At 36.3% G+C, this 22,807-nt stretch overlaps 1 protein-coding gene across 2 annotated transcripts; it reads left to right on the top strand.

Moving 5' to 3' along the window:
• Positions 1-359: 359 nt before the first annotated feature.
• Positions 360-13,393, top strand: cdk2 (cyclin-dependent kinase 2). Of its 2 annotated transcripts, XM_052568652.1 has the most exons (8): positions 360-492; positions 573-745; positions 1,225-1,302; positions 1,546-1,666; positions 5,803-5,973; positions 7,040-7,141; positions 7,262-7,465; positions 13,077-13,393. In XM_052568652.1, exons 2-8 carry the CDS (start codon positions 630-632, stop codon positions 13,179-13,181), a joined length of 897 nt encoding a protein of 298 aa, XP_052424612.1. In that variant the 5' UTR covers positions 360-492; positions 573-629; the 3' UTR covers positions 13,182-13,393. The 2 variants fall into 2 exon arrangements, with proteins under 2 accessions (XP_052424612.1, XP_052424611.1); XM_052568651.1 differs by having other exon boundaries at positions 387-745.
• The last annotated feature ends 9,414 nt before the right edge of the window (positions 13,394-22,807 follow it).

Genomic DNA, 22,807 nt, shown 5'->3' with positions numbered 1-22,807 from the left:
AACTTCCCAATTTCTACAAAAAAAACTAGCCCAGTCATGTTTTAAGGGGGGTTCCGCGGTAAAAATCGCATTTCGAAGGGTAAAACGCACGTTTTTCTCATGAGAACCTCAAGTAAAAATGGCTTTCCATGGGCTTAATATCACATAAACCCGCAGGCATGAAAAGCAACCCGCGGCAAGTAGCACAATTCGGCGGGAAAACCGCGGACTTGGCAACACTGACTCCAGCATCTTTTGTAAACTATAAGAGGGCGGACGTTATCCCCCCCCCCCCCTCAGTTCATTGGTTTAGACACACGGAAACGAAGTTTTTTGTGTGGTCGCTTTTTCGTCAAATGGGAGGGCTTTGTTGTTTCCCTCAGTTAATTGGTTTAGAAGGCAGAACTTCCATCGCCAGAGGGCGGGCTTTGTTTTGTGCGTCGTAGTAAGGCGTGCTGTATGAAACGCGGGAACTGGCGGTTCTGATTATAAGTTGTGACATTATTTTCAGTCGTCAGTATTTTTAAGATCAAATAATCTATTTTAACTGTTTTGATTTCCGTTTGGATACTAAAATTACTCTCTCTATACAGCCGCTGTTTTAAGTAGCTTTAGAGTGGCAGTTTTCCCCGGAAAAGGGGCAGTTTGACATGGAGTCCTTTCAGAAAGTCGAGAAGATTGGAGAAGGAACATACGGGGTTGTTTATAAAGCCAAGAATAAAGTCACCGGAGAGACAGTTGCACTAAAGAAAATTCGATTAGACACGTAAGTGTTTGTCACTAGTTTCTTATTCCTGTGTTATTAAATTCGAGTGTCAGATTTTTGTGTCATTCGTGTTTTAGATTGAAATATATTGCATACAGTCAAACTCTAAATTGTAACTTAGTGCCTGACTCTAACGTAACGTTACATGTATGTTATGATTCATAAAACTGATCTGTTACGTAATTTACGTGTTAAGCTTCGCCTGTTGATAAGCGTTCGACAAAGCTGTTGCACTGCTGATGTAGATAATCCAGATTTACACCTTTTAATGATGAAGATGATGAAGTTTCCCTTAACGTTAGTTAATGCATACGGTGTCATTAACTTAAAGTATTTAACCTTAAATGACGTATTACCCAAATAAACGGAGAAGTCGGAGATCTAGGGGCTATTTTACATGATGTTCATTACTCATGTTAACAGATGTTTGTCTTAAATGGACGCCTTTGATTGACATATGATTGTTTGTTTGATTTCAGAGAGACTGAAGGTGTTCCCAGCACTGCCATACGTGAGATCTCTCTGCTAAAAGAGCTCAATCACCCAAACATAGTCAAGTATGTATATACAGTGTCTAAACATCAGTCCTGGATTGGATTTTCCAAAAGCATCTTAAGCTTAAATTGATCGTAGAAACAGTCGTCACCACTTGACCTACGTCCAGAATGCTTTTGGGAAACTGAGCCCTGCATGATTGAATTTTTCCTCAAGTGCATAACTTCACATCGTAATGTAGAGTCAAACTCAGTCAGTGTACAGAATGCTTCTGGAGCCTTACAGGGCTGTTTTCTCACCTACAGGTTGCATGATGTGATACACACAGAAAATAAGCTTTACTTGGTCTTTGAATTTCTTCACCAAGACCTGAAGAGGTTTATGGACTCGTCCACTGTCACTGGCATATCCTTGCCACTCGTGAAGGTGAGATTTTAGAGTTATAACACTGATTTTATTGATTATGTGAATGTGAAGCTACTGTAAATATTGATTTTAGCTATATATATATATATATATATATATATATATATATATATATATATATATATATATATATATATATATATATATCCTGACTGTACAATTTTGGCAAATAAGAGTTACACAAAATGTATGAATTTAAATGAACACATTATTCTCAAAAACAAAACAAGAAAACAATTCATATTACAAGATTGTTGTTTGATTTTGTTTCAGTATCAGTTAATTTGTAAATATTTCAGGCATGTGTCATTTTATTCTTAAGGAAATAATGCTGTTAACCAGTGGTTTTCAGTGTCACTCTCATATGGATCAAATCAAGTGTACAAAAACCAATACAAAATGTCTGATTTGCTGTGGCTCTCCAGGATTAAACATTCTTGCTTCATTATAATTGTGCTTCATTATAGTAACTTATTATAATTATTATATAATTATTCATTGAAGCCTAAGGGTTCTTTCAAACTGGGTATGATTCCTAGCAAATCTGAGTGCAGAGTACAAAAAAAAGTACGATTTTCCCTAGACTTCTACTAACTATAATTCTATAAGCAGGCAAATATAAGACTTTTACAGTAGAGATTATTGATGTTTCTATTTAATATAAGAGTGCAAATTGTTTTTACTTGGAAAATGTTCTAACCTGTAAGGGGTTCCTGGCCACAAAAAGTTGGGGAAGTCTTATGAGAGTTTATTGCCCTCATTAAAGTCCCCATCGATCCACCCTCACCCTAAAAAATATGATTATCTGACGATAGCTGCTCGTATCTCAGATTATCTAACAGACATTTCTTCCTTGATGAAGGACCATCACCTTGAACCTTACCAAGACAGAACTGCTTGTGGTTCCAGCAAACCCATCGTTACATCACTATTTCACCATCAAGTTATGCACATCAACCATAACTCCTTCAAAAACAGCTGGAAGCCTTGGAGTTATGATTGATGATCAGCTGACTTTCTCAGACCACATTGCTAAAACTGTCCGATCCTGCAGATTTGCTTTATTCAACATCAAGAAGATCAAGCCCTTTCTTTCGGAACATGCTGCACAACTCCTTGTTCAAGCTCTTGTTCTGTCCAGGCTGGACTACTGCAGTGCCCTCTTGGCAGGTCTTCCAGCCAGTTCTGTCAAACCTTTACCATTATTCAACAATACGGCTGCAAGATTAGTCTTTAACGAGCCAAAAAGAATGCATGTCACACCTCTGTTCATCAATTTGCACTGGCTACCAATAGCTGCTAGCATTAAAATTCAAGGCATTAATGTTTGCCTACAAAACCACCACTGGATCTACAACCCTTTACCTAAATTCATGACTTCAGACTTATGTGCCTTCCAGAAGCCTCTGTTCTGAAAGTGAATGGTGCTTTATAGTGGCATCCCAAAAAGGCACGAAATCACTTTCACTGACTTTTAAATTAAAGAGCAAGTAAGATGAAAATTCTAAGCTTCCTATCACTGTTTTTAAGTCCTGTACATTAGGTTTAAATCCATCCAAGGTTAAAAAACATTGTCATTTTGTCAAAATATCATTTTAAAATTACCTGAATTCTCAGAGATCCCCAGACGGTTCTCTCGAAGCTGTTCAAAAGATTCAGTTTCCTTAAACCCCACCTTTCGGTAGCATACTGTGTTCTGATTGGTCAACTGACATAGTTTTGATTGGTTGTTCCACACACAACTTCACGGTAAACAATGCGTTAGCATCTGTTTGGGGTGAATTATGTCTTATTCCTCTCACCGCGAAGCAAACAGTAAAATAAAAAACTTTAACAGTCTCGCAGCTTTTTCTTCTGTGTGGATGTATTCAAGCCGCGCGCTTCAGTTTGAATCTGAATAGCGCGTTCAGCGCGGGGGCGTGATCACATTAGATATAATGAAGGGAGACATGAAAAACAGACATCGCGTTGTTTTCATATGGATTACTTTATCACAGAATATATGTTTTCGGCAGCACTTGTTTAGTTTTACTTCAACCGGTTTATTGAATCAAACTGTCCAAAATAACTACTGGTGATCTGAAAACCGATGCAATCAGTTTTTAACTTGTGAACGAGTCAATATTTTGTCATTATCTGGCTCAGCTCGGTGTTAATCTTCAGTTCTCTCTTCACAGCAGTTCAGTCAGTGTGCTGTTTGAGTACATGAATTACTCCGGGATATTGGTTTGTTTGAACTTAGAGAGAGTGTCAGACACATTAAAAAAGTTAACAGCTTAAGTCCTTTGAGGATTAATGCTTATTGGAGACGTGAACCGTTTAAAACGATTCAGTTCGATTTGGTGAACTGGTTCAAAAAGATCCGGTTACATCGAATGATTCGTTCGCGAACTGGATATCACAAACTGCTTTGTTTGAACTCTCTCTCACAACAGACCCGGAAGAGAAGACAATGCTGAATAAAGTCATAGTTTTTGCTATTTTTGGACCAAAATGTTTTTCAATGCTTCAACAAATTCTAACTGACCCTCTGATGTCACATGGACTACTTTGATGATGTTTTTCTTACCTTTCTGGAAATGGACAGTAGACTGTACACACAGCTTCAATGGAGGGACTGAGAGCTCTCGGCCTAAATCTAAAATATCTTAAACTATGTTCAGAAGATAAACAGAGGTCTTACGGGTTTGGAACAACATAAGGGTGAGTTATTAATTACATAATTTTGATTATTGGGTGAACTAACCCTTTAAGTATACAGTTAACAGCCTGCTACAGAAATGAATAATCAAATGTAAAATAAAACCTCATAGTCTTTACTGATCCCCCTATTTATCGGCATCACCCCGCCCCTAAACCGCTGCTCTTTGCCAGGCTCCCAGCAGGACTGGGTGTAGAGAGAGGAGAGGCGCTGTAATAGCTAGGGCTGGCGGCGTGTGACGAGACACACCTGAACCAAATGGAGCCTTATCACCACGCTTTTTAAATGCAGAGCGTGCCTCTCCTCGAGAGACTGATCTCTTCCCCGTGCATGCCTTGTGGGTCCAGGAAGGGTGTGTAGAGGGATTCCCGTGCCGCCAGAGCAGTGAGCTGCCGGACCTGCAGTCCAGTCGAGAACCGCAACCATTATACGGCTGATGGGCCAGGATGCAGGGCCGTTTATCCCCGGGAAGAGCTTTGGGCCAAGGAGGACATTATGCTAGACTCCCCTCCCCTTACCTGGACCCTTCCTTCCCAGACACTGTCCCACCTTCATGAACCCCGCAGCACAACGAGGACACCAGATCCCGTTTACTATGAACACCCTTTCCCTTTTGACACTTTATTTACTGTTTTTGTTATCTTTCTGTTAATAAAATCCTCTCCGAGGCCTGACGCCACACCCACTGTGCCTGTCATTTGCTCCTCCTGCCACAATTAATATTTAGCACAAAGTCAGAAGCATGATTAGTCCACTGTTGCTTTAAGAGTCGCACTGATCTCATTGTTAAGCATGTACAGTATTTTTATTCTCAACTTTTTAGGTTCAAACAGTGCAAGTTCTCTTTAGTGCTTTTAAAAACATGAGTAAATCTAATCAAGTTAGTAGTAAATAAAGAAAATCAAGTTTACAAAATCACGTGCCATTTTGCAAAAGTCACATCACATTTTACTGATTTGAAATTGGGCTTTTATGGAGGAGCAAAAGCAAAGCACTAGCTAAAAAGGGGGGGCCATGATCACTTTATCTCGACTGTATTTCGATTAATTGCACAGCCCTAATTTTTATTCTAACTACTTGTTTTCGTTTTATTCAAAACAAAATAAAACATGATCCTCTATCACTTCAATCTCTTGTGTTCTATTGTTGGCTTTTATTTTTATCTAAAAAAAAAATATTGACCCTATAACACTAGCGTTCTCTACTTTTATATTCCTTTTTCTTTTATATTCTTTTTATAACTGTGCATTTTTGCATTCAACAGTGCTATGTTTGACAAGGTTAGACACTTCAAGTTGATTTGTATAGCGAATGTCCCACACACTTGTTGTTTATAATAAATTACACTATAATAATATGGTTAAATATGGCAAAAAAATAGGGCTAAAAAAAATTTAGCCTGCAAGGCTAAATAGTACTCTTAATTGTTTTTCAGAGTTACCTGTTCCAGTTGCTCCAGGGACTGGCCTTCTGTCACTCTCATCGTGTTCTTCATAGGGACCTTAAACCCCAGAATCTCCTGATCAACGCTCAGGGTGAGATCAAACTGGCTGACTTTGGTCTGGCCAGAGCATTTGGTGTACCTGTGCGGACTTACACACACGAGGTGAGAAGCAGAAACATTGAGTTTCCACCTTAAATAAGGTGAAATAATCTAAAACGTAACAGTAGCCACATTTACATGTACACTTTTTTTGTCATTCTGATTGAAAGATTCAGTGGCCAGAACATGTACACATTCGTAGAAATTATACAGCCATCTTCTATTGTACCACACACAGAACCAAATTGATTTCTCATTATTAGTTCAAAAAAATTTGATCTCCATAGTTTGACTTTTCATAATGTGTATAGGCACAACTAAATTTACCCTGTAGCCCCATCTAGTGTCCAAGCAGTATGCTTTCAAATATCTGTATCTTCTAACAGCATAAATATTCAGGAGTCAGGACATATTTGCAAATACTACAAGGATATATTTATCACCCAAAAACGCAAATACTACAAGGATATATTTAACATTCTGGTTAAATATATATTTTTAAAGGGTTTATAACCCCCCCCAAAATAAAAAAGGTGCAAAAAAAAGTTTGCTTGCTTGAATTAACAGAGTACTTTGCCAATTGCTAACCAGTTTTTTGTGTGGATGACCATGAAAGCAAGCTAATAACAAAGATCCTGCAGATGATATGCAGAATTGATCTTTAACAGTGTAAATGAAGCATTAACAGAGTGAGAATCCATCTGCAGCTTTATTCCAATACAAAGTAAACAGGCAAGGTCAAACACCAGCAAACACAACAGAGAAGGCAATCCAAATTATAGTTAAGAGAATGCAAGGGTCAGGGCAGATAGAAAACAATCGATAAACGAGAGACAGCCCAAAGTAATTCACAGAGAGACCCTGCAGGGAAGGAAAATGCTCAGAAACGTACACCGGGGCAATACAAGACTTCACAACGAGGAAGGATATGGGAGATGCTTATATAGTCACCTAATGGGTGTCAGGTGTAAGAGTAATCAGGACCAGGTGTGTGGGTGTGTGCATGTGATTAGTCTGGATAAATATCAGTACTCAGGCGAGAGTTGCCTCTGGTGGCGAGCTGGAAGTATTACGGGAGTCTCGTTCGTTCGTGACAAATGGCTGCAATTTTGTCTTTTTTTCCCCATAGGTTGTAACTTTGTGGTACAGAGCTCCAGAGATTCTCCTGGGATGTAAATATTATTCTACAGCGGTTGACATCTGGAGTTTGGGCTGTATCTTTGCAGAAATGGTATTTATTCATTTTCTTTTAATGTACACACCATTTTGCTTTTTATTTATTTTTTTTTTTATTGCAATTATTGCTTATGTTATTTTATTTTTGACACAACTTTATGGCTTTTTATACCAGATCACTCGGAAGGCTTTGTTTCCTGGAGACTCTGAAATAGACCAGCTCTTTCGGATATTTCGGACACTTGGCACTCCAGATGAAACTATATGGCCTGGAGTCACCTCAATGCCAGACTACAAACCCTCCTTTCCCAAGTGGGCACGACAGGACCTGTCTAAAGTGGTGCCACCCCTGGATGAAGATGGCAGAGACCTTCTTGGGGTAAGAGGACAACAAAGTTTATGTAGTATTATTCGATGGATGAACAATTGTGTGAAGGGGTGACATTGACTCTAACCTCACTTAGCATTGCAGTATAAAATATGCATTATAAAAGTATCTTTATTGCCTTTTATTTCAAATGAAACCCCTTTCTTTATGGTGAGGATTCTGGCATCCTGAGTGGCATTTGCACATCCACATGCTGGTGATTATGTATGTGCCACTGTCGATTAATTGATTATTCATTTGAATGACGATTGATCATGGAAATTATTGAAAATTGTAATCCCTAGTTGGGACCAGGGTGTCCGCGGGGTTGTAAAAGGTAATAAAAGGTAGCTAATGAAATTAACCAAAATTAAGGGCATTAAAAAGTAATAAATGTCATCTGACAAGGTATAAAATCTTCACAAAGTTTCGTAATAATTGCTACAACATTCCCGCAGAATTTGGGCTTAGAAGCATCCCGTGATGTCATCGCAATGCGCATTCAAATTCACCACAGGATCAGTAACATCTCTGTGAAATCTTGTGAGAAGCATTCAAATTCATCCTGATATCAGAACAAACTCCACTAATGTGGAAACCAGGAAAAACATTGTTCAATAAACCCAAATCTGATTTTATTTTGATTTTATTAAAAAAAAATTTGAGTGATTTTAAATGCTTCACACAACTTTTCCCAACACTTAAATGATTTAAGTATTACTGAATTTGAAAGTTATTTTTAATGTGTTCATATATTATTTTCTTGATTAAATACAAAATTTTTAATACCCCCATAATTGTGAAAATATATTGTTTTCCGGCTGTTCGAAGTATTTTCTGAATTATGGAGTGACAAAAAGAGATGCACAGAAAAGCCAAACATAAATTATAGGGATTTTGTTTAAATTATTTTATTGTATGTTTAATCATATCCCGAGTACCACCAATAGTGAGTCACAGCTGGAGAACTAATGATCTAACTTTGACAAAACAGTTCTGACATATCTATCACTGTCAAATGTAGCCCAACACTTGGCTCATGTTTTACTTTAGGTTAATAATGCTATAATTATAGGCTAAGGTTGTCTGATAAAGCAATAAGCCCTGCAAAGCCGTGTTTTCTGTGAAGCTTTGTCCAAAACTATGGACAAAGACCCATTGTGACATCTTGATTAATCCCTCTGCTTTACTTAAATGTATAAGCTTAATTTATTTTAATAACACCTGTGCTTACTTCACAGCCACCTCTTTTTTAGATTGCTCACACATCAGACATACTGACTAATGATCTATGAAGATGTCTCCTTCACCTTCTGTCTTTATTTTTATTCTCATCTCTGGGCAGTTTCTGAGTCCAGTGTTGATGTTAAGTTATAATGACATCATTACATTGTGTTATGCATTATTGCATTATGTTATTCCACTTGGAAAGATATTTAATATATGCCAAAACCTTTGCAGCTTGAAGTCACGCTGGTATTAAAAAATATTTTGAAGTAGGGCTGCACGTTCTCAAGTTTTTCATTAACCGTTAACCGAGGCCCTTAGCGGTTAATACTCGGTTAACCATAGTGTGCCATAGTAACCATAACCATAGTAATTTCCGGACATTGGCCGAAAAAAAAAAGGAATGTCCGACAAAATTTAATCTCTCCGGTCAAATTGTCCTATTAAAACTGCCTAATAATGCCGCCCATTAACACAATCTGAATTTGAGAATAAGCCTAAAATGTATAAGGCAAAAGGTAACAAGCAGACTCCGCGGCCGCCTCGCTAAGGCTATGACTATGTTTGACACGTACAATATTTGAAAAGCGATAATTATTTATTTATTTATTTAAATTACATTTATATCTGAATTTATGTCAACCTATAGACTTTCAAATATCAAAATGTCATGAATTAATATGTATTTTTGTACAAAATGACATATAAATATATTTTCCTATTATACTTTGCCTGGAAACGCTTCCAACAAGGCGTCGGTTCTATTTCTAGCATGCATGCACGCGTCGAGCCGCGCCTGAGCCGCGCGTCTCACGCAGGCAGTCGGCAAGCTCTAACCTGTTAACATGGGAGCCGAATTAAAAACAGACACGCCACGCAGCTGAGATGCTTTCGCATCCAGTGTGTCCTGACCGGCCTAATGATGCCCGGGTGTTGGCTGTTGAGATTACAACAACGAGGTTGTACTTGAAGTATATCTAAGCACTGTATTGCAATACTTGCATTTTGCCCCGTCACTCGTATTAGCAGAAACGGAAGTGCTAAAAAACGCTAAAAATGGGCTTCATTCGTCTCAATTGAGTTCCAATGGGGTCGCTGTGTCCATTTCTTTTACTGTCTATGGTATTAGCCAAGGGGCAAGGAACTCGACCGGAAGTTGAAGTCGGGTGGGGGCTGCCATCTTTTAGCAGAACTTCACTTGCGTTAGCATTCCCATTGACTCCCATTCATTTTGGCGTCACTTTGACAGCGAATAACTTTACATCTGAGGCGTTTAAAGACTCTGTTTGTCCATTATTTATTTCTAAAGATACACGACAATGTATAAAGGGCTCCATTACCTTCTTTGTTACATTATGGCCCCGTATAAAAAGTTTTTGTAAAACATAAGCTAACGATTGCGTAATAACCACTCGGCTCTCTGTCGCATTACCGTACAGACAGGAGGAGAAGCTCGCAGGCAATTAACTTAATATGGCGTACTGGCGTTACATTTTAAAATACTATACAAAATAATCAATCAGAATACTTACTCTTGCTCACTCACGACAAAGAACTACCCGCTCAAGCTCGCCGTCTCTGCAAGATTAACGATGGCAGTTTGCACGCACAGCCACTTAGAAGATTTACATCTGGCATACAGGTTGCTGACGTCGTCAAGCTTCGTTTGAGTCTGCGCGTCAGAAACGGAAGTGCTAAAAAACGCTAAAACTGGGCTTCATTTGTCTCAATTGAGTTCCAATGGGGTCGCTGTGTCCATTTCTTTTACTGTCTATGGTATTAGCCCGCTTCATATTAGAAAAATGACTTCTTCTTGTGGACATTACAAATGTCTGGGAGCGCTCTGGCGGTCTCTGGTGGTGCAAAAATGTATTACAACTAAATTCAATGCACGCCATTGACGTCACTTAACCGAGCAAAATGTTTCACTCGGTTACACAATTTTTAACGGTTAATCGGTTAACCGGTTAACCATGGACACCCCTATTTTGAAGGTATTAAAAAAGGTAGTAAAAGGTATTAAATTCAACTTAAGAAGTTCTGTATATACTAGGGCTGTGCCGATCACGATCGGCCGATCGTTAATGCGCATCTCGTCAGTAAAGGCGGTTTTCTAATCAGCGGTAAATTCCCTCAGGTGCGTGATTTCACATAGAGCAGCTGTTACTAGACAGAGACATTATTAACTGAGAAGATGCGCAAACAAACGCTGAAAATGAACGTGGATTTTCAAGGACTAAGATCCTATTATCAAACAATATTGTTATTATCTTTCAAATTCTAATAAACTAATAAAACAAAAGTTCACAAAAAAAAAGTTCACAGGTTAAAACCATGTTCTGTCACTCCCTCGCACAAATAAAAAAGGTGCACAAATAAAGTGCAGCACAAAAGCATGCAATGACTGAGGTAACTTGAACATTTGAAAGGATGTTTTGGCAAAATGATTGCTTTAACTTATGATAGTTTTGGTCATCAAGTAATCTACTGATTATTTTGACAACTGAGTAATCATATTTTTTTGAAATAGATCTAAGTGTAAAACAGGCTTTTGTATGAATATTTATAATCTTAACAATGAGGCAACAATAATTGGTTCAAATAAAATATCAAATCCAAGTAATAACATTGTTTAATTGAACAACCCTGATAAAATAGACCTACATAATGTAATATGTCTACAAAAAATATGAACGTAACCAACTTAAGTTTATTATATTTTATAACAAACACCTGCAGATGGCGCCAAAGACCTGGCGATGTTTCATTTTAAAGCATGATTCAAGGCCCTTAATTCCATGTAATTTTTTATATTTGGCCACCTGCAAACTGTGAGGGTTTGAACTTTTATTTTGAAATCGTGATGTATAACAAATCTTATACTTAGGAATATGTTGAGGCATTCTCCTGTGTTGGCATACGTTTATACATGATGTACATAACAAATCTAGTGAGATAACATGCACTGTTTTCCCAGAAGAATGTTAAGCAACACAAACTCACAGCATATGCAGAGAAAGAGTTTGTGGACTGAGATGGAGATCCACGCTTGTAAATGATAACAAGTGCAACACAAAACGCATCAGACTTTATATGCGTTGGCAAATTAAGCCCAAACTAACAGCACAACACAAACACAACTTTACTAACTTAACATTATTAGGGAGAAGTCGTGGACTAGTGGTTAGAGAGTTTGACTCCTAAACCTAGGGTTGTGGGTTCGAGTCTCGAGTTGGCAATAGCATGACTTGGGTGCCCTTGAGCAAGGCACTGAACCCACAACTGCTCCCTGGGTGCTGGGGCATAAATGGCTGCCCACTGCTCCGGGTGTGTGTTCACGATGTGTGTGTTCACTGATGTGTGTGTGCACTATGGATGGGTTAAATGCAGAGCACAAATTCTGAGTATGGGTCACCATACTTGGCTGAATGTCACCTCACTTTACAATTTACTAATATCACGAGACCATTTTTTTTACCTCAAGGTTTAATATCGCAAGATCTCATGCGCTGCTTAAAACCAGGCAAATCGGCTCAGTATTTATGTCAGATGCTCTGCATCGTTAAATGTAAAAATTCAAGTACATTAAATATCTTCTCAAAAATATGGCTGTTTTCCAGGGCTTACATTTCTAAAAGCCTTAAAAACTTGCCTTAAAACATTATTTGCCTTAAAGATTTTTACTATCATAGGCTGGCTGTTTTCAGAGAATGCAGCCTTATAAAAGTGATTTTTGCATAGTAGGTCCCATTTAAATGATATTACTAGTTATTGTATTGAAGTAGTATAAATCTATATGTAGACACTGATGATGGTGCGACATGAAAGTGTTTCAGCAATGCACTGCACTTTTTTCATGATCCCTTTTTATATGATCATTTTTTTTCTTGAAGGATATCAGTAAATGCCCCCTATAGATGTTTCCTTTGCCAAAGCACGTCTTTACTCAAAGCATGTGTGTACTCAGAGGATGCATTTTTCACTTTAAAAGGCAGATTCTCAGTGGCCATATCGCAGGCTTTAATGAAATATCTTTATTCTAATCATAAAAATTCAAAAGCGAATGTTTTCAATTAGAGAAGTAAACAATTACCAGAAGACTCCATTGTCACCAATGATCAATCAAGTGTAATATTACCTATTTTTTTTTTTTTTTAACTGAATTCAAAATTAGACCACTATACAGAAAGTATCAAAATTAATTTAACATTTTGGGATTGGAGGTGACTGATAAACTTGATTCAAAGGAGATCTACTCCACCCACGTCCCCTGTCCATGTTTTCGGGTGAATACGATTTAATTTTACATCTCTACTCTACAGTTTATACCTGGAAACAATATTGATTTTAATTTGAACATTTCTAGTTTTTAACTTTTTTTTTTTTCTTTTCACAGCAAATGTTGATCTATGATCCTAATAAGAGGATCTCAGCAAAGAACGCCCTTGTTCATCGGTTCTTCCGTGATGTCACCATGCCAGTGCCCCCCTTGCGCCTCTGAAGTCATCCGTGATGATCCTTCACAGCACTCGAGTTTGGATCCACTTTCTGAGAGTTATTCCCCATTTCTTTGGAAATTGATCAGTTTTATACTATTACTTTTTTTCTCCATTATTCAAAGATAATATGGTTCTAATTAATGATTTTAAACCAAATTTCTGATGGATTCATAAAATAGTGGTCTCTGCAACTTAATAAACTTGTTACATTGTTTACATTGTGTATCATTTGTTTTCACATAGTTTTTTTTTATACAACATTATCAAAGCACCAATTAAACAGCAACAAACATATAACAGAATGAAATGACAGTAAATCCCATTTAAAGCATTAAAATGGGCAGTGGGGATCTCCTGAAGGTATAGTGTTGATGCTAGTTAGCAAAGTTTAGTGCAAGTCAATTCATTCATTCTGTGTAAAAAAAAAGTTTCCTTTTTGTACTTTTTGTTAAAGCTCTTCCTTTGCAGTACTGTCTAAAATACAAGGAGTATGGTTGGCTATATATTTCTTCTTCATGTGTAGCTATGTTTTATGTTTAAAACCAGTTTAGGCTTAAAATGTATTGCATGTACTGTAAGTAGCATTGGTTTAACAGTGCTGCAGTGGCAGTGTAGAGCAGGCATTATCAATCCTTAACAAAATCCTACTCTACCTCAAGACACTTGGGGCCTGTACCATGAAGCTGGATTAGTTGGCTGGCCAGGCAAGTTTCAGGTTAGTTTGCACCAATCCTGGGTTTTAGGTACCATGTAAAGTAAGTGGCTTGGTTTATAGTGGCATTCATTGCCATAGTAACTTACACTCCAGGCTAACCTGCTCCGAGGCAGGTTATGTTTGGGATTAGAGATCTCAAACTGAAGTTGGACCAATCAGATGTGAGACAAGTGACACATATCTAACACAAAGTCACTCCCCCAGTTTATCTTGCTCCAAGTTAAAGGTCACTAATGCTAAAATAAAATAAAATAATAAAAATAATAATGAAAAAAAAAAAAAAAATATTTATAAAAAATACAAATCTGACCTTTCATGTTCGAGTCTCTATCACTATATTTTTCAAATATATAAACTAACGTTAACAGCAAGATTCAAAAATTAGGTATCTCACTGGGTCTAGTTATAAGTAAATCAAACTTGCTTTTTGTTGAAAGGCTCGTGATTGGCTGTTTGCTAGTGATGACATACATTCATGTGCACGTGCTCCACAAACTCAGGATCAGAGCCTGAGTTGACAAAGAAAGTTGTTTATCAGCATCATGGTACCAACAAAGCTGGATTGGATAGGTTGACCTGTGTCTAGTTTAGAATCAGAAAGTGCTTAGTTGTAAAGTATGTTTTTATACACACAAAGAGGCATGTGTCAGATTGAAACTTGGTATTTCCAGCAGATATTGCACAGAGCATCACAGTCCATTGGACAGCCTGTCATCTTCCAACAGTGTATCCTGGTGCCATTATATTCCTAAGTAAATGCGATACAACTCTTACACAAACAAAAATTTTGAAGAGTTTATTTGAAAAAAAAAAACTCTGTTTTTAACAATTCTCAAACATCATGTTTTTTCATTGTGAATTCCAATTTCAATCAAACTGCATTTTGGTTATTTCCACAAGGTAAAAAAAAAAAAACGTAAAGAAAAAAAAAAACAGATCCCTAAAACATAACACAATAAAAGCATTATAAAGTAATAAAAAGCATGAATTTTGAAAACAACAAATAAAGTCACCTTTATTTATATATCGCTTTAAACAAAATACATTGCGTCAAAGCAACTGAACAACATTCATTTGGAAAACAGTGTCAATAATGCAAAATGACAGTTAAAGGCAGTTCATTGAATTCAGTGATGTCATCTCTGTTCAGTTTAAATAATGTCTGTGCATTTATGTGCAATCAAGTCAACGATATCACTAGATGAAGTGACCCCAACTAAGCAAGCCAGAGGCGACAGCGGCAAGGAACCGAAACTCCATCGGTGACAGAATGGAGACAAAAAAAATCCTTGGTATGTTGGGGGCCAGTTCTCCTCTGACCAGACGAAACCAGGAGTTCAATTCCAGGCTGCAGCAAAGTCAGATTGTGCAGAAGAATCATCTGTTTCCTGTGGTCTTGTCCTGGTGGTCCTCTGAGACAAGGTCTTTACAGGGGATCTGTATCTGGGGCTCTAGTTGTCCTGGTCTCCGCTGTCTATCAGGGCAGTAGAGGTCCTTTCTAGGTGCTGATCCACCAACTGGTCTGGATACGTACTGGATCTGGTGGCCATGGTGACCTCGGAATAAGAGAGAAACAGACTAATATTAGCGTAGATGCCATTCTTCTAATGATGTAGCAAGTACATCGGATGTTATGGGAAGTGTTCCGTTTTACCTAATTAATGCAGCCTAAAAATCCTGTAATGGATTTGGATATTAAAAACATATTAGTATGTTATGTGTAAGCCAGGTTAAAGAGATGGGTCTTTAATCTATAACTGCAATAGTGTGTCTGCCTCCCGAACAATGTTAGGTAGGTTATTCCAGAGTTTAGGCGCCAAATAGGAAAATGATCTGCTGATCTGCTCTTGATTTTGATATTCTAGGTATTATCAAATTGCCTGAGTTTTGAGAATGCAGTGGATGTGGAGGATTATAATGTAAAAGGAGCTCTTTCAAATACTGAGGTGCTAACCATTCAGGGCTTTATAAATAATAATCATTATTTTAAATAATGTCATAAATATCATAATATCATAAATTTAAAAATATGTGACAATATATTTATGTATATGTATATCACAATATATGTACTTTTTATTCAGAAATACACTTTATAACATAAATGTACACAAGATAATATATGGTTACCTCATGTGTAAAAATATATTAAACATTTACTCATGCAGTATATACACACATACTATATGGAAATGTATATTTCTTATATTTAACATTTACATTTAGTCATTTGGCAGATGCTTTTATTCAAAGTCTCTTACAAATGAAAACAATGTAAGGAATCAAATCTTTGGTGATTTTGATTGCTTCAGTTGTACTCATTTGTAAGTCGCTTTGGATAAAAGCATCTGCTAAATGTAAAATATCAGAAATATACATTTCCATGTATGTATATGCATGAGTAAATGTTCAATATATTTTTACAAATGGAGTAACCATATCTTATCGCATGTATAGCTATATACAATTAAGTGTATATATATATATAAAATTACATAGACAGGTGCTATAACAAGTCTCAGTTAGCTTAGTGTAGTACCTGTAGCAAGTTTATTATTATCATCATTATTATTAGTAGTAGTATTAATATATAAAAAGAAAATATATAATTGAAAAGGAATAAACAATTTAACAATCACTTATGGTATACATTTCATATTTTAAAATATAGCTAGTTTACAATAGCATAAGCACACCTGCTCATAAACACTTAGTTAACAGACTATCACTCTGCTGAAAAGTGCTTTGGTGTTTGGCCAACTGTCAGCCTGACCAAAGGCTCTACTCTTCTGCACAAACATACAAAAAAACCTGTTTAAATTTCAAAATAATACAACATTAAACACTAACAGGTCTCCACCTACAGTATATTAAAACTGTGCAAAACACGAGCAAACTGAGCAAAAACACATGGAATAACACTTAATTTTTAAGTGTTTTTCACTGCTTTAACTTTTTGTATGTGTGTATATACATTCACATTTATATGGAAACATATGTGTGCAAAATATACTCAATAAAGGATAAAATTTTATGAATGTTATACTTAAACCTTGTCTTAAATATATTTGTATGTATCAGTATATAGCCAATGCATATATAAGTGTTGGGGATAATGCATTGCAAATAACGCAAGTTACATAATTGGATTACTTTTTTCAGTTAACTAGTAAGTAATGCATTACTTTTTAATTTAACAGAGATGAATGAGTTACTTTGAGTTTCTTTTTTAAATAAGTAAGGTTTTTTTTATTTATTTATTAATTTATTGATTCAAAGCTCTCCTGTCCCCATGTTGAGAGAAATCGGGAGTAAAATACTTCAGTTCTATAATAAATGTGAACATGCATTAATTAATCTCACTAACTCACCAAAAAAAAAAAAAAAATAATAATAATAATAATAATAATTGTGTTAAAGGTCTTTTACATTTGCCAAAAATATAACATTTTTATATTAAAAACAAACAAGACCAGCCCTATGGAGCCAAAAGAGTCTCAATAAAGATAAATGCACACACTACATTCACATATGCACACACAGGATTCATACATGCACACACATGATTCATAAATACACACACAGGATACACAAATGTGCACAAAATTCACAAATGCACACACAAAATTTAAAAAGCACAGAAGATTCACAAATGCATACAAAATTCAGAAATGCACACAAAATTCAGAAATACACACATAATTCAGAAATGCAAACAACATTTACAAATGCACTCAAGATTCACAAATGCACAGAACAAGATTCAGAAATGTGTTTCTGATGCACACACACATATATCTTGATTTACAAACTGCTTGCGGTCTGTGAACTTCACTGCATTTGTGTGTGAATTTTGAGACTCCTCTGACTTGGCTCAACACACAAATGCATGGAATGATCAGCAACCAATCAGATATCTCCCTTCTTTTAGCCAATCACAAGAACGCACTCCACATGGTTGTTTACTTATAAGCCAATCACATGAACCCGTTCACACAGCCTATTTATGAATAAGTATGGAAATACAGATGTTTAGATTACAATTCCGGTTTATTTTTTATTATTTTTTACAAAATATAAATTTAAAAATGTCTCAATACATATAGCCCACACTGTGACTGCAGATTTTTTATTTTTTTTTTAACATGGATTCATAAATTTGCAATAGGCAATTATTTCATTTTATTGAAATATTTTAATGAAAGTAAAAAAAAACAAAAATTACACCTTTTTGAATATTTTAAGTATATCTAAATATTCTTTTGGATGCAATATAGAAGTCACTTTAATTATAATATTTGGTCCCTACATGAAGAGAGAGTCAGTGGTCCGCTGAGAGAGGAAAGTGACTCTCCGGCTGCGCAAAGTGAGTCACCACTGCGTGAGGAAAGGGAATCGTTCGCTCAACTTCGCCGGGTGAGGAAAGTGAATCGTTCGCTGAGGAAAGTGAGTCGCTCGCAGCGTGACTCGTGAGGAAAGTGAGTCGTTCGCTGCGAGAGGAAAATTACTCTCCGGCTGCGCAAAGTGAGTCGCCGCTGCGTGAGGAAAGGGAATCGTTCGCTCAACTTCACTGGGTGAGGAAAGTGAATCGTTCGCTGAGGAAAGTGAGTCGCTCGCTGCGTGACTCGTGAGGAAAGGGAGTCGTTCGCTGCTTGAGGAAAGTGAGTCGTTCGCTGCGAGAGGAAAGTGACTCTCCGGCTGCGGAAAGTGAGTCTCCTGCTGCGCAAAGTGGGTGTCCGGCTGCGTGAGGTAAGTGAATAGTTCGCTGAGGAAAGTGAGTCGTTCGCTGAGGAAAGTGAGTCATTCGCTGATTGGCTTACAAGTAAACAATCCCCCACGTGGGGTGCATTCTTGTGATTGGCTCAAACAAGGGAGATATCTGATTGGTTGCAGATCATTCCCTGTTTAAAAAAAAGGCAAATGCAGTGAAGTTCACAGAGCACAAGCAGTTTGTAAATCAAGATATATGTGTGTGTGCATCAGAAATAAATTTCTGAATCTTGTCCTGTGCATTTGTGAATCTTGAGTGCATTTGTAAATGTTGTTTGCATTTCTGAATTGTGTGTGCATTTCTGAATTTTGTGTGCATTTCTGAATTTTGTATGCATTTGTGAATCTTCTGTGCTTTTTTACATTTTGTGTGTGCATTTGTGAATTTTGTGCGCATTTGTGTATCCTGTGTGTGTATTCATGAATCATGTGTGTGCATGTATGAATCCTATGTGTGCATATGTGAATGTAGTGTATGCATTTATCTTTATTGATACTCTTTTGGCTCCATACAGCCCAGATTTAAAAAGTAAAGCAACGCATTACTTTCAATAAAAAGCAATGGAATTAGTTACCTTTTTAAGGAAGTAACACAATATTGTAATGCAAAATTTTTAAATGTAACTTGTATATTGGGTATTGTAAGCAGTAGTTTCCAATGTATGAAAATTTATTGTAATTAAATATATTTTGAAGTATATTCCCATATATTTAGTTCCATAAGGGAAAAGAAAACAGGAATCATCAGACCAGACAATCTTCTTTCATTACTCCAAGGTCCAGTTTCATTACTCATGTGATCATTCTATGGGCTTTGGGCTGAGAACAGGTGTCATCATGGGAGCTATGACCATTCTGCACCTACACAGGCCCATCATAACATTGTCACCACATAGACTTTCTACCATCGATGAGCCTTGGATGCAATGTCACAAATTTGTGGTTTGCCCATCCTCTGTTGGTAGGTTCCCACTGGGCTGGGCGATATTATATTGTGACCCCGGTATAGATTTTTTCTATATTGTATATTTTGATGTATGCAAATATATAAATGTATCACAGAACTAAATACAAGTTATATACACCTGATATAAAGATACAAAAAAATAAAAAATAAATAAACATGCATGAATGGAAAAATAAAGAGTGGGAAATGGTTTATGTTAGTCAGAGTTACTAGACGCCTAGTACCTAGTAAGAACTCAATGCTCTTGATGAAACATAGCCAAAGCGTGTGCAAAGAAAGCCACCTCTCAGCATGCAATCACAAATTTCGGGATGTGTGTGATGTTTAATGAAGTTATTACGCACAATAAGCAATACACCCAAAGTGTGCAATCAGAACATGTACATAAGTCTAATAAACCTGCTGCTATCAGTCATATAGTTACTCAAACAACAAAGGACAGAAAATCACTCACTGCTCTTGACAGAATCACTTTTGGTTCTTTAATATGAATCAGTTAATATTTGATTTATAGTACAAAGACTGTGCAGTGTTTTAGTTATACACGGAATTCAATTTCTGTAGAAGGCTTATTTTTACTGCGGTCAACCTACTGTAGCTGAAATTATATATATTTATATAGAATAAAATTTTGTATCGTTATCATGAAATAAAGTTCTCATACCGTGAAATAAGACTTTGGTCAGATCATCCAACACTAGCTGTTAGAAATACTGACCAGGAGTACCCCACAAGCCTTGCTGTTTCAGTCTGGCCACAACAGTTTGGCCTCTGTCAAAATTCCTCAGCTCTTTATTCCTACCCATTTCTCACACATGATGAATTGTTTGTTCTTTTACCATATGAATTACCCAGTCATGTGACATATTTAGGAGATGATTGACTATATTCACTTTATGTCTCAGTTTTCCTTAGTTGTTGGTTGATTTTTGTCTTGGTGAGTTTGCTTTGTGATTTTGTCACGTGCCTCCGAGTGTTTTTTTTTTTTTTGACAACAGTAATATATTGATTAATGTATATTCAAAATATTGATAATGGAGGAGAGCATAGTTACAATACACCCCCAAATTAAAAACTTTATTAAATGATTACAACTCATTATCGTTCATCAGTAACAAAAGTAGGCAAAAAATGCCTGAATTTTAGAGACAAAATTATCTTTTGCTGCTGCTAATTATTTATTATACTAATATCATATGAAAGATAACAATATACAATATAAAAAAAAATCTTTTTTTTTTCCTTTGGATTAAAGAGGGATTTATGGTAAAAGTTAAATAAAAAGAAGCATTCTTTACTTTTGTGACTAAGGAAATTCTGGTGTGTTGTTATTTAAAGGAAGAATGATGATCAAACTAAGGGAGTATAAGCCACATTACAGAAATGACAGTTTCCCCCAAGCTCCTTATTTTGTTTCATGTTAAAGCTAAAATAAAAACTATAATAGGCTTTACTGCAAAAAAAAAAAAAAAACATAAATAAATAAATTAATAAATAATGATAATAATAATAGCTTGCAAAGAATCAAACAAAACTAAAACTAACAAAGAACAATTGAAAACAATGACAGAACAACTGGATTGACATAACTGAAAATTTGGAATGACTCAAATTTTAGAACTATTGATTGTGAGCCACTAATTTGATAATGATTATGATCAAAGATGATGATAACACGTTAATATATTTTGAATATATATGGTAATTCCTTCAATTGTTTTATTTAATGAATAAGGAATATATGGTATACATGGTTATATACAGGACTTGGCTAAATACAATTTAGTTGCTGCATGAAATCAAACACTGTGACTCTTTTTCAATGTAAGCTTCTCTCAGTAATGTTGAATTTTTAGCACTGGTTAAACAAGACCGGTTTTACATGGACACCAAAGATTCGACACAAAATATTGAAAAATGCTGTCTAAAAAATGCTCTTTACAACCGAACGATGCTATTGTAGTCAGTTAAATTCACTGAAACTAAACCATTTAATAGCATGTTATAATGATGTTCTGTTTTTTAAACAAAGCACAACAGTATGTTCAGAGGTGAAAGTCCAGGGGTCAGAAAGTAAAAGTCCTGCCATATGTCAGCCAGCTGACTTCACCAGAGGTGCAACCAAGTCATTCCTTTCAAGTCACAAGCAAGTCTCAAGTCAAATCCCAAGATGTAGTTTCTCAGGATTGGGAAGGCAAAATCTAAACCTACTAATGAAAAATGGCTAGGAAAAAATATTTTAAACATAACCAGGCCAGCTCATGATGACTATCACATCATATAAAAACAGCCAATGCCTCTTCACTATAAATCAATGACTGATCTGCTTTAAACCACCACACATAGTGCAGCAAATAAATCCAATGCAGGTAGTCACAGGGTCAAGAGCCCAACTAAAGCAAACACTGATCTCCATGAGGGTGAAATAATTTTGACCAATAAAACATCAACATCTGATCCTCTGTAATTCTCAATAACAGCAGGTGTTCATCACTAATTCATAATCATTATTTAATTAGTCACTTAATTATATCATTAGCTTTAACTGTTTTGAAGCATGACTGCTGATTTGAGGTGGTTTATGATGGTTCTTAGCTGGTCATGAGCAGGAGCTAGTTGCTTAGGACAAGCACATGACCAGCTTAAACCAGTTGTCATGCTTCAAAGCATACCTAGCCATACCTAACCATTTTTGTCTCTCAACAGAGATCCCCAGGAACAGGGCTGGAACCCCCTGGTTTAAAGGTTACAAAAAGGTTAATCCACAATAATCTACATCAATCTATGTCAGGGGTGAGCAATTCTGGCCCTCGAGATCCACTTCCTGCAGTGTTCATCTCCATTGAACATACCTGCCTATAGTTTTCTACTAATATTGAAGACATTCATTAGTTTGTTCAGATGTGTTTGATAAGGTTTATTTTTATTTTTTTTATTTTCGTGGAGGGCTACACACTGAGATTTTAACTCCAACCCTAATCAAACATACCTATATATTCTATCTATATATACTATATATAGTTACAGTATGTTATATTTTCACCAAATAAAACAGAGAAATAGCAATGTCTTGATATGCAGTTCTCAGCAATTAGCTATAAATCTAATTATATATCTAAAACTTGACTTATAACATGACTATACAGTACTGTTGGTGAAGAAAATATAAAATCCCA

Source organism: Carassius gibelio, chromosome B11, assembly GCF_023724105.1.
Source record: "Carassius gibelio isolate Cgi1373 ecotype wild population from Czech Republic chromosome B11, carGib1.2-hapl.c, whole genome shotgun sequence".
In the NCBI taxonomy this organism is placed as follows: Eukaryota; Metazoa; Chordata; class Actinopteri; order Cypriniformes; family Cyprinidae; genus Carassius; species Carassius gibelio.
The sequence above is the reverse complement of the archived record's forward strand: the minus strand, read 5'-3'. Positions and strand labels throughout refer to the sequence as shown.